This window comes from Aquarana catesbeiana, linkage group LG07, assembly GCF_042186555.1.
Source record: "Aquarana catesbeiana isolate 2022-GZ linkage group LG07, ASM4218655v1, whole genome shotgun sequence".
NCBI lineage: Eukaryota > Metazoa > Chordata > Amphibia > Anura > Ranidae > Aquarana > Aquarana catesbeiana.
The window spans coordinates 191,418,234-191,432,648 of record NC_133330.1 but is presented as its reverse complement, the minus strand read 5'-3'; the positions used below and the strand labels follow the sequence as shown (position 1 = coordinate 191,432,648).

The window sequence follows — 14,415 nt, the reverse complement described above, 5'->3', positions numbered from 1 at the left end:
TGGGTGAATTGCTATGCAAATTTGTTTTAAATAAACCCCTAGGAGTTGAACAGATTATGAATTCAGTACTAGAGTCAAATAAAGAGTTAGGAATAAATGGCATTTTGGACAGTTTGTCTCTCTGTGTACATTTTGGCGTAGTTCCCTGTGCTCAGAAGCACGTTACTGATAATCCAGGTTTTATTAACTTATTTTACTTATATTAAGGCAAGAAAACTTAACTTATTTAAATATTGAAACAAAGGCAAATCACAGTAAAGCATAGTAACTCCTGGCAACATATAAGAACTTGTTGATTCCAGAACAGTATATGGTATTAGCTATGCATCACCCTGAGCACTTTGACCCTAAAGTCAAGGATTTTTTTTACTTTGTTCAATCCGCTGGTTAAACGAACATTTACCCTAGCTTTAGACTATTTTAATAAATAAGCTTTACAGGTACTTGTGCAACACAGACATGTAGCTGCAGTAGCTGCAGAAGAAAACTTGGCTTGAGATTCACCAGATAATATTTGTGAGCAGGAAACATCAGTCAGGGAAGGATATGAACTCCTTCTTGCAAAACAGTTTCATTATTAACCTTTTTGTACTGGCATAAGAATGATCTCTCTGGGACAATATATCTTCCTTATTTCTCTGTTTATTGCATCATGCCCAGGAACACCTTTTGCACAGGAAAATAAACAAGGTAAAACTTTTTTAAATTCATTTTAATCTTTATTTTTATTTTTTTTAATGAATGACAGTCTATAATCTAGAAGGAAGTGATGAAAGGTGTACAGCAAGCAGAAACCGATAAGACTAGATTACCAATTTCTTAGACCATGATTTTTCTAAAACATGTTTATATATTTAAAAAAAATGGCATAGGTTAAAATGTAATTTTGTTCTTAAAAAAAAAAAAATATGGCCTATTTCTGAACACAGCTGTCAAGCACTGAATGAATATGGGGGTGGGTTTGGGGTTATTTTCCAATATTCTCTGCTGCAGGATTTGTATTGAATGGCCTGACCTGTTATTTAATATTCAAATTCAGTTTTTACTTTACGTGCTGACAGCTTTTATACTTTTATACTGTTAGTAAAAGGGATAAAAAGGATTTATTTTACAATATTTTCACTTGCCTTATAAAATTTAAAGGCTTAATTTTGGGTTTGTTAAAAAAAAAAATTACATTTGCCAAATATATAGTTGCTAATGTGAAAGCGTTGTAATACGATTTTTATTTAAATGATAATACTGTAATTAAGTCTATATCAGGTTCTCCAATTTTGGTCCACGTAGGATGCATTAAATACAAATTGTTTTTCTACACTTTCTTGTTCATTGTTTTAATTGTGCATCAGGGGTAGGTGACAACAGTGCATGTGCATTTGGTAGTACAAAGAGTTACATCATCAACTTGTGTACAAAGTGAAAATAAATTGTATGTAATACATTCAACAGATCATAGGCTTATGATACATATGTGATGCTTTGTACACATGAAAGCTATAACGAGCTTGTTAAACCAAAGTAGGAGAATGTGAGGAAGTGGAGAAGACATACAGGGGTAGTGTGATCCCGAGGGTCCATTGTGAGAGAGGGCGCAAGCAGAGCGTTTGGTAATGGGATATATGCAAGGATGCGCAAGTGTGTGTTTTAGGACTCCAGTAGGTTCTACACCCTCTTCAAAGAAGTGGTAGTGATGGTGGTGGTGGTGGTGGGAGGGGGCTAAGGGTTGTATGTATACATTTCTCTGTATATTTTAGAAGACTTCTTACTGTATATATTTGTACTAATATGAAGTGTGTCAAGCAGGATATACTGTCACATTCTTCAATATCAAATTAAAGCAAATATATACCTTGACCTATTATCATACTCTAACCTCACTATATCAAAAATAAAACGATACATTGGCATGGGTCAGAAAACATTTACATCTTCAACACCTTGTGTGCTTTTGTGGATTTCCCAGTAATGCCTCTTTTTTTTCATAGAGATAACGGACTGTTTGCCCTCTATTGCTTAAAATAACCATATAACCCTGCTTGTTACCATTGTGTCATATGCAGTTACCGTAAACATTGCACAATGTGTGAATTTTATTGAAAGGTTGTTCCAGGAAAAATACTGTTTTCACTTGTGGTTTTATCTGCCAGTTAGAGGCAGTATGTTTCTACTAGTGAATAGAAAATACTCAGGGACTTGAAATAGATAGACAATTAAATGTATAATTGTAGGCACTGGCTGGCAGGGTTTTGGACAGTGTAGGTGTGTCACATACACTATATTGCCAAAAGTATTGGGTCGTCTGCCTTTACACGCACATGAACTTTAATGGCATCCCAGTCTTAGTCCGTAGGGTTCAATGTTGAGTTGGCCCACCCTTTGCAGCTATAACAGCTTCAACTCTTCTGGGAAGGCTGTCCACAAGGTTTAGGAGTGTCGTCTATGGGAATGTTTGACCATTCTTCCAGAAGTGCATTTGTGAGGTCAGGCTCTGATGTGGACGAGAAGGCCTGGCTCGCAGTCCTCCACTCTAATTAATCCCAAAGGTGTTCTATTGGGTTGAGGTCAGGACCTTGCTTTGTGCACTGGTTCAAATCATTTGGTGGAGGGGGGATTATGGTGTGAGGTTGCATTTCAGGAGTTGGGCTTGGCCCCTTAGTTCCAGTAAAGGGAATTCTTAAAGCGTCAGCATACCAAGACATTTTGGACAATTTCATGCTCCCAACTTTGTGGGAACAGTTTGGGGATGGCTCCTTCCTGTTCCAACATGACTGTGCACCAGTGCACAAAGCAAGGTCCATAAAGACATGGATGAGCGATAGACCGATAGAACACCTTTGGGGGGGAATTAGAGCAGAGACTGCAAGGCAGGCCTTCTTGTCCACATCAGTGCCTGACATCACAAATGCGCTTCTGGAAGAATGGTCAAACATTCCCATAGACACACTCCTAAACCTTGTAGACAGCCTTCCCAGAAGAGTTGAAGCTGTTATAGCTGCAAAGGGTGGGCCAACTCAATATTGAACCCTATGGACTAAGAATGGGAAGCTATTAAAGGGGTTGTAAAGGTAAAATTTTTATTTTTTAAAAATAACAAACATGTTATACTTACCTTCACTGTGCAGCTCGTTCTGCACAGAGTGGCCCCGAACCTGGTCTTCTGGGGTCCCTCGGCGGCTGTTTCAGCTCCTCCCCGCAAGCATTAACCACCTTAATGCGAGCTCCCTCGCATGGTGGTTAGTGCTTGCGGGCGCGTTCCCGTGATACAGCCGGCGGCTATAGCCGCTCACTGTATCACTCGGCCCCGCCCCCCAGCGCGCCGCGTCATTGGATGTGATTGACAGCAGCGCGAGCCAATGGCTGCGCTGCTTCCAATTCATCCACTGTAGCCAATCAGCGGCTAGTGTGAGCGGAGGAATAGATGTCGGGAACGCGAAGCTGACTTTCGAGGCATCAGGTAAGTAAAACGGGGGGGGCTGGGGGCGACGGTATTGTCAGAAGTTTTTTCACCTTAATGCATAGAATGCATTAAGGTGAAAAAATGTTTACCTTTACAACCCCTTTAAAGTTCATGTGCATGAAAAGGCAGGTGTCTCAATACTTTTGGTAATATAAAGTAGGTTTCTTACCTACACATGGTGAAGGAGTCCACGATTGATGATTGATATAGAGGAAATTCTTGAGTCCTTGACACCCTTCACCTGAAGCTAACCCCACATATGGTGTAGATATGCAAAGGCAAAATAGCGGGCTCTGCTAATCCTCACTACAAAAGAAGTAAGTTTAAACCCCCACTCCAGGCAAAATATGATGTTGACAGAGCACATTGTGTGTGGCAGTTGGTGTAAGCCTGCAAGAGCTAAAGTGTATGTAAAGGTTCTTTTTTTCTAAAATAATAAACATAGAATATGTTCTAGCTCTGTGCAATGGTTTTGCACAGGGTGTCCCCGAACTTCCCCTTCTCTTTCCCCCGCTTGTGCTCTTGCTTTCCTTCCCTTCCCTTCTGAGTGCCCCCATACAAAGCCACTTTCTATGGGGGCACTCGTGCAGACTTGATCCTGAGCTGGGCTGTGTGCATTGATTGACACACCGAATGTGGCTCAGCCCTGCCCCTGCTCCCTTTTCACAGGATTTGCTTGACAGCAGCAGGAGCCAATCAACTTCTGTAAAACCCCAGTGCCGACTGTTAGTCAGGATTTTCAGAAGTTCAATTTAATGAAGGACGTTTTCTTATTACTACTAATAACTTCCAAACTAGAGGCCTAGACTGCCTAGATAAAGTTAAATGATCCAATGGCCTCCTTTGTAGACCAAGGATTATGTGATGTGCTTAAAATGCATAGTGCTGTTTTATGATTTAATTCTATGCATTGTTGCTGTCTGTTTTAATATTGAGGATGAGAAAAAGGACTATTTTTCACTATGAGGGGAATATGTGGTGTTCACACCTCTGGCCTGTAGATGTCATTATTTACAGTTGTTACTTGTATACTTCTTTCTATACTCTGTACAAGTTTGTTCCAGTTCCTGCTGTTATATACCCATAAGGCTGCCTGAGCAATCTATGACTACTCATCCCAGACTACATTTCTTTACAGTTTGCAAGAATAATGATATACACAAAAGCAAACTGTCCAGCCTAAAACCCAGTTTAACCTTTCTTTTCTAATTGATTTTAATAGAATTACAGTGTTTTCTTTATAGCATAACCATAGGTGTGTGGGCATGTCCAGTATGAAGCAGGTATGTCATGACCTGTATGAACGAGAACCTTCATAGACTTATTAAATAAGCTAATACTGTTTCTCAATCTAGGGTTTGAAGATAATATTAAAGAATGTCTGTGTGTACTTACATTAATAGCCTTAGGTCTTGTGCCCAGAAACCATTTTATATACAGTATTTCCTGGGCAAAAGGTAACCATTAAACTGCATTTATTTTAAAGGAGAATAAACCTGAGGTGGAACATAGCTGAACCCCAGAACTTATAAGTAAACTATCACCAAGATCAAACGCCTACAAATGTTAATGCTTGAATTGCACATTAACTCTGTTGAATTATTTGCAGGTATCTGTAAAGTTTCAAACTTGGAGAATGGAAATTATGTGCCAAATAAAACAATTTTTAAAGTTGGAGAGTGGCTCCAATATCAGTGCGATGACGGTTATATGACAGCTCAAAGAAATATTGTAGAAGAAGCAGAGTGCCTTTTATCTGGATGGTCAGCTGTTCTACAATGTTCTGGTACAGCAAACAAGTAGTATTTTCTTCCATCCTTCCTTCCACCCTTCCTTCCTCTCTCTCTATAAATATATACAGTATAGATGTATATACAGTATATATATTCATCTATTGAATGGCAACACATCAAATGGAAGGAACCTGTTTTTACAGTACAGAACACTTCCCTGCAAACAAGGGGTTGTTTTTCACCCAGACACAGACGAGGGTAGAGGGCTATGATTACTATAGATCAGTTTGGCTGGATGCACACTTTACACTGTGAGGATGGCAAAAGTTGCAGTCACTAGCTAGCTTTTAAAAGTATAGTGCGTATGGACAGGGCTTTTTGCAAAACAAAAAAAACAAAACAAAAAAAAAATATCTCTGCCTACAGGCTATATACTATGAATGGGCCTCATTTATTTAAATTATGGCTATGTGTTTTCTGTGATTTCCCTGCAACCAATGAATTTTACTTCTGGAAACTACTTTGATTCACTTGCCTGCTAAATGTCTACTTTTCTCCAGCCTCATTAGGTGCAATAAGTAATGGCAATACTTCTTATAGCTCATATGCTATATCGATAGGGAGAGCAAAACAAGTCAGCAGCTGACTTTTGTGAGTAGTATATGAAGGAGAAAAACAAAGGTTTGCTGCTGCTGCTTTACTTGACTATTACGGTAGTGCTTTTCACATCTGTTGTCTTTCTGCATTTTTAATACTGCTGGTAGTCAAATTGACCAGATAGGTCATGTAAAGTATGAACTTTTCCTAGCAACATTTACTGCATACTTAGAACGCTTGGAAACCTGCACCATTATCATTGAGTAGTGATGAGCCAAACTGTTCCAGGTTTAGTTCAGCAGGGACTCACCAAACCTGAACCCGCTGAAATGCCAAACCTGAATCCCTTTAACATCAATCGGTAGCAGAATTTGTCAAATAAAAAAAAAAAAAGAGAGTGCAGTGTGAGAAAATAGCATAGAGTGGAGGGTGGTCACTAACCTGGGGAACATTTAAAGTGGGTATAGAAAAATAATCACCCCCCCTTAAAATAATCAAATTTTTTTGCTTTGCAGCATCAAATGAAGACAGATACCATTTTTGTTTTATCCAGCTGTATTTACTGGTGCAACTTATAACATCCAAGTGAAAGATATAACACCAACATGTAAGAAAAATCAAAAACAGAATCACTGAGTTGGAAAAAAGATCACCCCCCTTATGTCAGTATTTTGTTGAACCACCTTTTGCTTTAATGACAGTATTTGTCCACTTTTCTTTGCAGAACTGCTTAAGTTCAGTTCAATTTAATATTGACTTTTTGTGGACTGCAGTCATTCCACAGATTTTCAATGGGGTTTAAGTCTGGGCTCTGACTAGGCCATATAGGACATTCACCTTTTTCACCTTCAACCACTCTGTGGTCATTTTTGCTGTGTGCTTTGGGTCATTGTCATGATGGAAGGTAAACCTTCTTCCCATTGACAACTTTATGGCAAAGGGCAGCAGATTTTCCTCAAGAACTTGATGGTATTTTGCCCCATCCATTTTTCTTCTATTCTGACAAGTACTCCAATCCCTGCTACACAGAAACACCCCCATAACAGAATATTACCACCTCCATGCTTTACTGTAGGAATGATGTTATTTGGATGTTTTTTGTACTGGATTCCTGCCAGACATATTGTTTGGTGCTGAGGCCAAATAATTCAATTTTAGTTTCACCTGACCATAACACCTTTTTCCATGTGGTCTCAGAATCTTCAAGGTGTGTTTAAGGTGGTCAGATGAGGTTAAAGTGAATTATTTGGCCTCAACACCAAGCGATATGTCTGGTCTGGTGTGAGCTTTTTTTTTGTTTGTTTTTTGCAGTTTTCTTTGCTGGCAATTTAAAAAATTGGATTGAGTTCCCCCAAAATGACCCCTTCTGGTCTTCTTTGGATTTTAATGGAGACTCCATTACAAAAACAAAATGTGTTAAGCCCTCCTAAAAGTCCATAGCAGACTCTTATTTGAAGCATTCAACCCATTACTCCAGTCAGCCCTGAAAGAGCAGAGCAGAGAGCGGGTGACTGATAGTCACCTGCTCTCTGTAGGCTGAAGACCAAGAACTGAGTGATCGGTGGTCTTTGATCGCTCAGTTCTCGGCCTTAGAGGTGGCGGGGACAGCTGCAGCTGGGATCGGTTATGGAACCATCTAGGTGAGCATAACTGTTTTTTTTTTTTTATAAGCCATATTTTAAGTGAAAGCATTAACACCTTATACATTAGGACACTTTAACTTCCATATTTAAATATTTGCATATTGCTAAATGTGCCTTAACAGAATTTTGGCATTATGTGAGGGCCAACATTAAGGTTCCGGGCAGGTGAGTTTCTCTTTGATTTAGGGATCTTATAATACAAACGCTAGACCTGCTGGCTATTGCAACAATGTTTATGACCGCTTCACACAAAGAGTCATTTCTAATTACAGGTGTTCGCAAACCCAACCTTCCAGCACAGGTTTGCAGGATTTATTGAATCCCATGGTCACTTCCAATTGATTGACTGCAATCAAATTTTCTGAACTTGGTTCATATGTTGTGATATGTGTGTGTGTTTTTTTGTCTAATGTAAAAAATGATTGCATTTTTATTTTTAAAGATATGTTCCAGGAGGGTTCAGCGCTTTATATGTTAGATTTATATTTATCCAATTTTTCTATTAGAAATAAAATGCTCTGTACCGCCATCCACTGGTTTTGATAAACTTCATCCAGTCTATTCCAATGGCCAAGTGGGAAAATTTTCATGTGGTGAAGGAATGATACTTAGAGGACCAGCAATTAGCCAGTGTTATTACTATGGATGGGACCCACCATTACCAGTGTGTGAAGGTAAATTTTACCGTAATTTTATGTTCTCGCTCCTTTACACTAATTAAGTAATGTGTACGCATTAATTTGTGTGTGTACATGTATACACATTTAAATTAGTGTCTTACTGTAAATAACAGTTACCACTGCACCTCTAACTATTTACATGCCTTTACTCCTGTTGTCTAAAAATGAATCAACAACTATGTCTAGCTTTAGCTGCAGGCAGAAGGTCCAAGTGTCCACCTCCACCACAGCCAGACAATACTGAAGATATTGGACAAAAACGGGACTACTTTAATGGTGAAAAAATTCAGATGAAATGCAAAACTGGTTTCAAACTTCATGGCCCTACATCTGTACTTTGTCAAAATGACAAATGGACATCACCTCCTCAGTGTGTCAGTAAGTACTTTTTACAGACTTTAAATAATACATCCTTCAGTCTTAAAAATGTAGGCATTTCTGCAACATCCTGTAGGGTAGAACATTTAAAAAAAAAAAGTTGGCAAACTAAATTTAAATCTGCAGCCATGATGCAAATACATCTGTGCAATGATTATCCCATTTTACAAGATAAGGACCTCACAATAACCCTTCTTAGATTAGGGTAATTTATGAAAATTGGAACAAAGAAAATTGAATTGGAAGGGGAGTTGCTGCCCACAGCACCCAATTATATTTCAAAGGGTCATTTGCTATAGAGTAGAGCATTTATTGTAAGCTCAAGCTATGTTAAACTTGCAATGTGCAAGGGAAGTTAAAAAAGAAAACGGTTGCTTGCATGTAATTGGTTGAATGATGTGAATGCAGACTTCATCTTATTTGCTAAATTAATTGCAAATTCACACTGTATGGTGCTAATTCCTTACATCTTTATGAAATATTTATCTTTGTTTTATTACCCTAGAAAAATACAAGCCAAAAATAAATTAATATGAGCAGCAAATACACTTTTGTTCCTGTTTTCTGTTTATCTAAGGTCTGTAGTTCATACTACAAGTATGCTCAAGAGTCCTATGGGGTTATGAAGCTGTTAACATGTGACTAAAGGCAAAGCTTTTTTATTTTGGATAGAGTAAGAGAGGGTTATAACCCCCGTCAGTTTTTTTTTGCTATCTGTGTCCCATTGGGGAGATTTCTCTTCACTTCCTGTCCCATAGCCAAAACAGGAAGTGAAAGAAAATCCCTCCAAAGTAAGGGAATTCTGGTATTTCACCAGGGTCACCAGTGTTCTTATGTTAACCCAAAATCTGGGATTTTCTTAAACTTTCACTTTCGATTATAATAGTAAACAGGACAAATAGAGAGGGCCAAGCTCCCAACAAGGCCACAGACAGAAGTAAAAACTGACAGGTGTTCTAATCCCTCCCCACTCTATTTAAAACGTTATGCCTTTAGTTACACTTTAAAAGAAGAGTTTTCAGTTCCCCTCAAGCTCTTTTTACAGCTATGGTACAAATCTATTCTTTCACTTTTTTTTTTTTTTTGGCGGTGCTTTCTGCAAAATGTATGATGTCATAAGCTTCTATGTGTAGAAAGGATACACAGATTAAATAGACAATAAATAAACAACATTTTTACTCAAGGGACTTTGAAATGTAATCAACCACCATCCATCCCATTTGGGACACTGGATTCAGCAACTACAAAAGACGCATACTACAGTGGAGATGTTGTGATATACAAATGCAGCAAAGATTTTGAAATGAATGGGTTGGCTGAAAGCTTCTGCATCAATGGGAAGTGGTCTTTGCCTCCAGCATGTGGCAGTAAGTAACAGCATGTCTATATTACTGTATCTCAAAGCAAATGCTTTGTACTGTTTGCATCTATAAAAACATTCTTAAAGCGGAGTTCCACACAAAAATGGAACTTCCGCTTTTCGGAACCCTCCCCCCCTCCGGTGTCACATTTGGCACCTTTCAGGGGGGAGGGGGGTGCAGATACCTGTCTAAGACAGGTATTTGCACCCACTTCCGGCATAGACTCCCATGGGAGTCTACGCCTCTTCCCGTCCCCACCGCGCTGTCTGCTGGGAACACACAGCTCCCAGGAGAGAGCGGGGACCACTTGGGACGCGCAGCGCGACTCATGCATGCGCAGTAGGGAGCCGAGAAGTGAAGCCGCAACACTTCACTTCCTGATTCCCTCACCTAGGATGGCGGCAGCAGCTGCCGAGAACCGAGCGGGTTCTCGGCGTCCACTGCCGACATCGCTGGACCCTGGGACAGGTAAGTGGCCCTGTATTAAAAGTCAGCAGCTGCAGTATTTGTAGCTGCTGGCTTTTAATATTTTTTTTTTTGGCGGTGTGGGTGAACCCCCGCTTTAAGGACATTTCATAAGATAACTCCTGATGAAATATGTCAATATGCAATTTCTCTCCCTCGCACCTTTTAGCAGATTCTCATAAGATATTATTAGTATTTTGAATGTTATTAGTTGGGCTAAAGAAAGCCAGTAGAGGAACTGGCAGAGAGGGGTTGTGCACACTGAATGGTTTGCAAGGTTGCAGCAGCATTCATGATATAAATCAAACGTTCTGTGCTTTCCACTATAATCAGTAAAAATTCATAATAATCATAACAATTTAGGAATAAAGTGCAAAAAAAGTTCAATTCATAGTGCACAGGGCTAGAAATATTTTAAATTCAATTTGGAAAGTGGTGTGACATCCACGCTAATTTATGTAGTTAATAATTAGTTATGTGTGAGGAGAGGGAAAGGGTGAGCTATCACAGAGAGTTTAATTTGGGTGTAGCAGCATAGAGATTAGTCAACTGACCAAGGTAGGAAGTGTAGCTAGAGAATAGAAGCGGGTCTGAGGACAGAGCCTTAGGGAACCCCTATGAAAAGAGAAAAGGAAGAAAAGATAATGTTATATGGGATACTGAAAGAGTTTTTTAAACAAGTAGGAGAAGAACTAGGAAAGAGTCTTTGATGCTAAGGGAGTGACGTTTTTTGAGTGGGAGCAGTTGATCAATTGTATCAAAGGCAGCAGAAAGGTCTAATAGTATGAGTACAGAGTAGTGCCCTTGGTTTTAGCAGTTAAATAAGTTGTAATTGAGTTTTAGAAGGACAATTTAAGTGGAGTGTTGTGGGAGAAAGCCAGATCGTAAGGGTATCGAGAAGGTTGTTATTAGTGGGGTGATACTTGTAGACTGGGGGGGGGGGGGAGGGGGTTTACTAAAACTGGAGAACACAGAATCTGGTGCAGCTATGCATAGTAACCAATCCGCTTCTAACTTCAGCTTGTTCAAATAAAGTGATTGTACAGGCTAGTTTTTTTTTCTATTACAATAACATGTCATGCCTACATGCTTTGCACAATGGTTTTGCACAGAACAGCCCTGATCTTTTTCTAGGGTCCCCTGCCAGCGCTCCTGGCCCCTCCCCTCCGGCTGAGTGCCCCACATAGCAAGCCGCATGCTATGGGGGCACTCGTGCATGCTCACTCCTGAGACCCTCCCTTTGTGTCCATAAGACACACAGAGCGGGGCTTGGCCCCACCCCTTAGTCCCTTCTAATATTCACATGGCTTAGTGGATAGCATTTCTGCTTTTCAGTACTGGGCTTCCTGATTCAACTCCCGGTCGGAATATTATCTGCATGGAGTTTGCACATACTCACTAAGAGACTGGTTTCCTCCCACACTTCAAAGATTAGGGTAAGTTAATTGGTTTCTTCCCAAACTGGACGTAGTATGTGTATGTACGCGTGTGAAATAAGGGAAGGGAGAACTGTGGGGGAAATTTACTAAAACTGATGCACTTCGAATCTGGTGCAGCTGTGCATGGTAGCCAGCAGCTTTTAACTTCAGCTTGTTCAGTTAAGCTTTGACATTAAAACCTGGAAGCTGATTTGTTTCTATGCAGAACTGCACCAGATTTTACACGCTCCCGTTTTTGTGAATAATGCTGTGTATTTGTTGATGCTATATAAATACCGTATGTACATGTGACAGTAGTTTTCTAACTTTTTTTTCAATGTTCAAGAACAAGGACAGAATTGCTTATCTCCACCATTTGTTGCAAATGGAGAAGTGAAAGAAGCAATACAGGAACTATATACTTCTGGCTCTATATTGGAATATCAATGTCAAAAATATTATAAAGCTCTGGGAAGCTTGGAAATTACTTGTAGAAATGGACACTGGACAGACACACCAGATTGCCTAGGTGAGAACAGAAGAAAAAGTTTTTATTATTTTAAAGCTAAGCTCTTGGCAGATATAAAAAAACAAATAAATGAATGCAACTCCAGATGATTTAATAAGTCATTGCATGTGCTTTTTTAATACACACCATGTAAGTACTTGAATGTAAAGTATCAGCTTTTTGCAGTCCCTTGTACTGCAGAGACCGGGCTGAGAGATAGAGCCAAGAGCAGTGTTAATGGGTTGGCAAGGGTCATGGTGATAGGTGTGTAGCACAGTCCCCTTGTGGACTGCTTGGATTTACCTGCTCATCTGCATCACCATGACCCTGTGAACATTCCAACCCACCTGACACTCTGGGTTCAGACATCCTTGCAACACCTTTGAGTAACAAGACAGCACTCAATATATTTATATTCTGTTACGTTTACTGGAATGCTTCAGATAAGATATAGTTGTACAAGAGGGGTAATGGTTCAGCTGAGCTTTGGATAACAGCACCAACTCAGTAGAATGATTTCCCCAGTAAAACAGTTAAGACAGTTAGCAACAACAGGATACTTTATATACATATGTACAATGGAATATCACTTCAACATAACCTGAAAGGAAAAGCAAAGTTAAGCATAGATTCTGAAAATACTTCTAGAAAGAGAAACCCAGGCCTGCCTGTTTAACCTTTTTCCTAATGAGAGATGAAGCTAAACAAGGATGGTATAAGGGCCCTTTAAGAAGCAATGACAGAATGTCCCCGTTACAGATCTGATGGTCTTCACTGGCAGTTGGAGCTCATTAATTGTATCCAATAGGGTCTAGTAACAGAGTGGTAATATATCTTGTGCTTACTGCAGCTAAAGATGCCTATTTACAGTGTTCGAATAGAAGTGCAGTGAAGTGTTCCCAAAGTAAAGCTGTCTTTACACAATGTCCCAGTAAAACAACCAAGGAAAGACTTGGTGGTGGGCAATTGCCCTCTCATCAACGACCAGACAGCGACTCCCGAATAGACGCCCTGGATGCGGACTTGCTTGTGATAATCACCCGAACACAAAGCGTGGGTTGCTGTATGGTCAAGTTGGTGCTGGTCAGATGTCCGATGAACAGCAGGCAGCGCTGAACCCCTTCTCGGTCGGGCAGGAATGTTGTACACCCATGTGGTAGACTGCGATCTCGCCCTCCCAGCATGGAGAAATCCATCACACACAAGGCCTGGGAAGAAGAGACACTGGGGCGGGTCTCTGGTTTCTTTTATAGACCTTCCCAGCAATCTCACTGATGGTAGCAAAGATCCCTGGGGTATGTGGTCTGGAGCGTATAGCCATGCAGAGTAATAGCCATCTGGTGGAACTACTAATCCCACAATCCCTTTGGTTGGGCTCACAAATATGGTCAGTTTAGTAACACCAGGCACTAGAAGGATAATATAATATACAGATAGGGCAGGGAATAACTGTTCAATGCAATCATAGTCCATATGGCTACATCCTCCTCCAACTTGAAAGTCTTTGGTCCCAGAAGACAGAACACAACCTGTAGGATCACTTTACTGTATCATAAGAAAGTGACTGGTTAATCATATGACAAACTAGAAGTTGCAACAGCCAACAACTGACCCAAAGAGGGATATTCTAACAAAAAATGTTGTACATTATCAAGTTTATGACAGGCCAGTAACAAATTTTTGGCCCACCCAGTAGTGTCACACTTTACTAAAGGTTTAATAAAGGAGGCAAGTGCTTGACTAGAACGCTGAGCGGTAGGAATGAGTTCAACAGAATTCTCCCCAAAAGTATCATACGTCAGTCTTTTTGGAGGGCATATTTTCTGTCTCAATCATGAGTAGATATTTTCAGGTGGTTCTGATTCAGACTCTGATTCCTGTTCTGGTTCAAACTCTGGTTCAAGCTCCGGTTCAAACTCTGGTTCAAGCTCTGGCTCAAGTTCAGGAACAGTCTCTCTCTCTACTTCATTGGTGTGGGAACTGGAGGTCTTTGGCACACTGAGTACTTCATTGGGTTCCATCTTGACCTCCTCGTTTCTTCCTAGTGGGTGGGAATCTAGCACTTCAACTTCTGGTAGTGGAAGATGTGTCTCCCTCGCCCCCTGAGTGGTTGGATCGTCTTCTAAGGGGGAAATCCATAACCAATCAAGGTCTAATTCCTCCTCTTCACTCTCT

The 14,415-nt window shown here is 40.1% G+C and overlaps 1 protein-coding gene across 1 annotated transcript in view; it reads left to right on the top strand.

Moving 5' to 3' along the window:
* The first annotated feature begins 418 nt into the window (after nt 1-418).
* The window catches only part of LOC141103388 (coagulation factor XIII B chain-like), a 204,360-nt gene continuing 190,363 nt past the window's right edge, over nt 419-14,415 (top strand). Inside the window, 7 exon segments of the mRNA XM_073592917.1 lie at nt 419-597; nt 600-690; nt 5,067-5,243; nt 7,937-8,104; nt 8,297-8,488; nt 9,673-9,855; nt 12,079-12,261. Coding sequence (XP_073449018.1) covers nt 547-597; nt 600-690; nt 5,067-5,243; nt 7,937-8,104; nt 8,297-8,488; nt 9,673-9,855; nt 12,079-12,261 — 1,045 coding nt within the window. The 5' untranslated portion in view covers nt 419-546.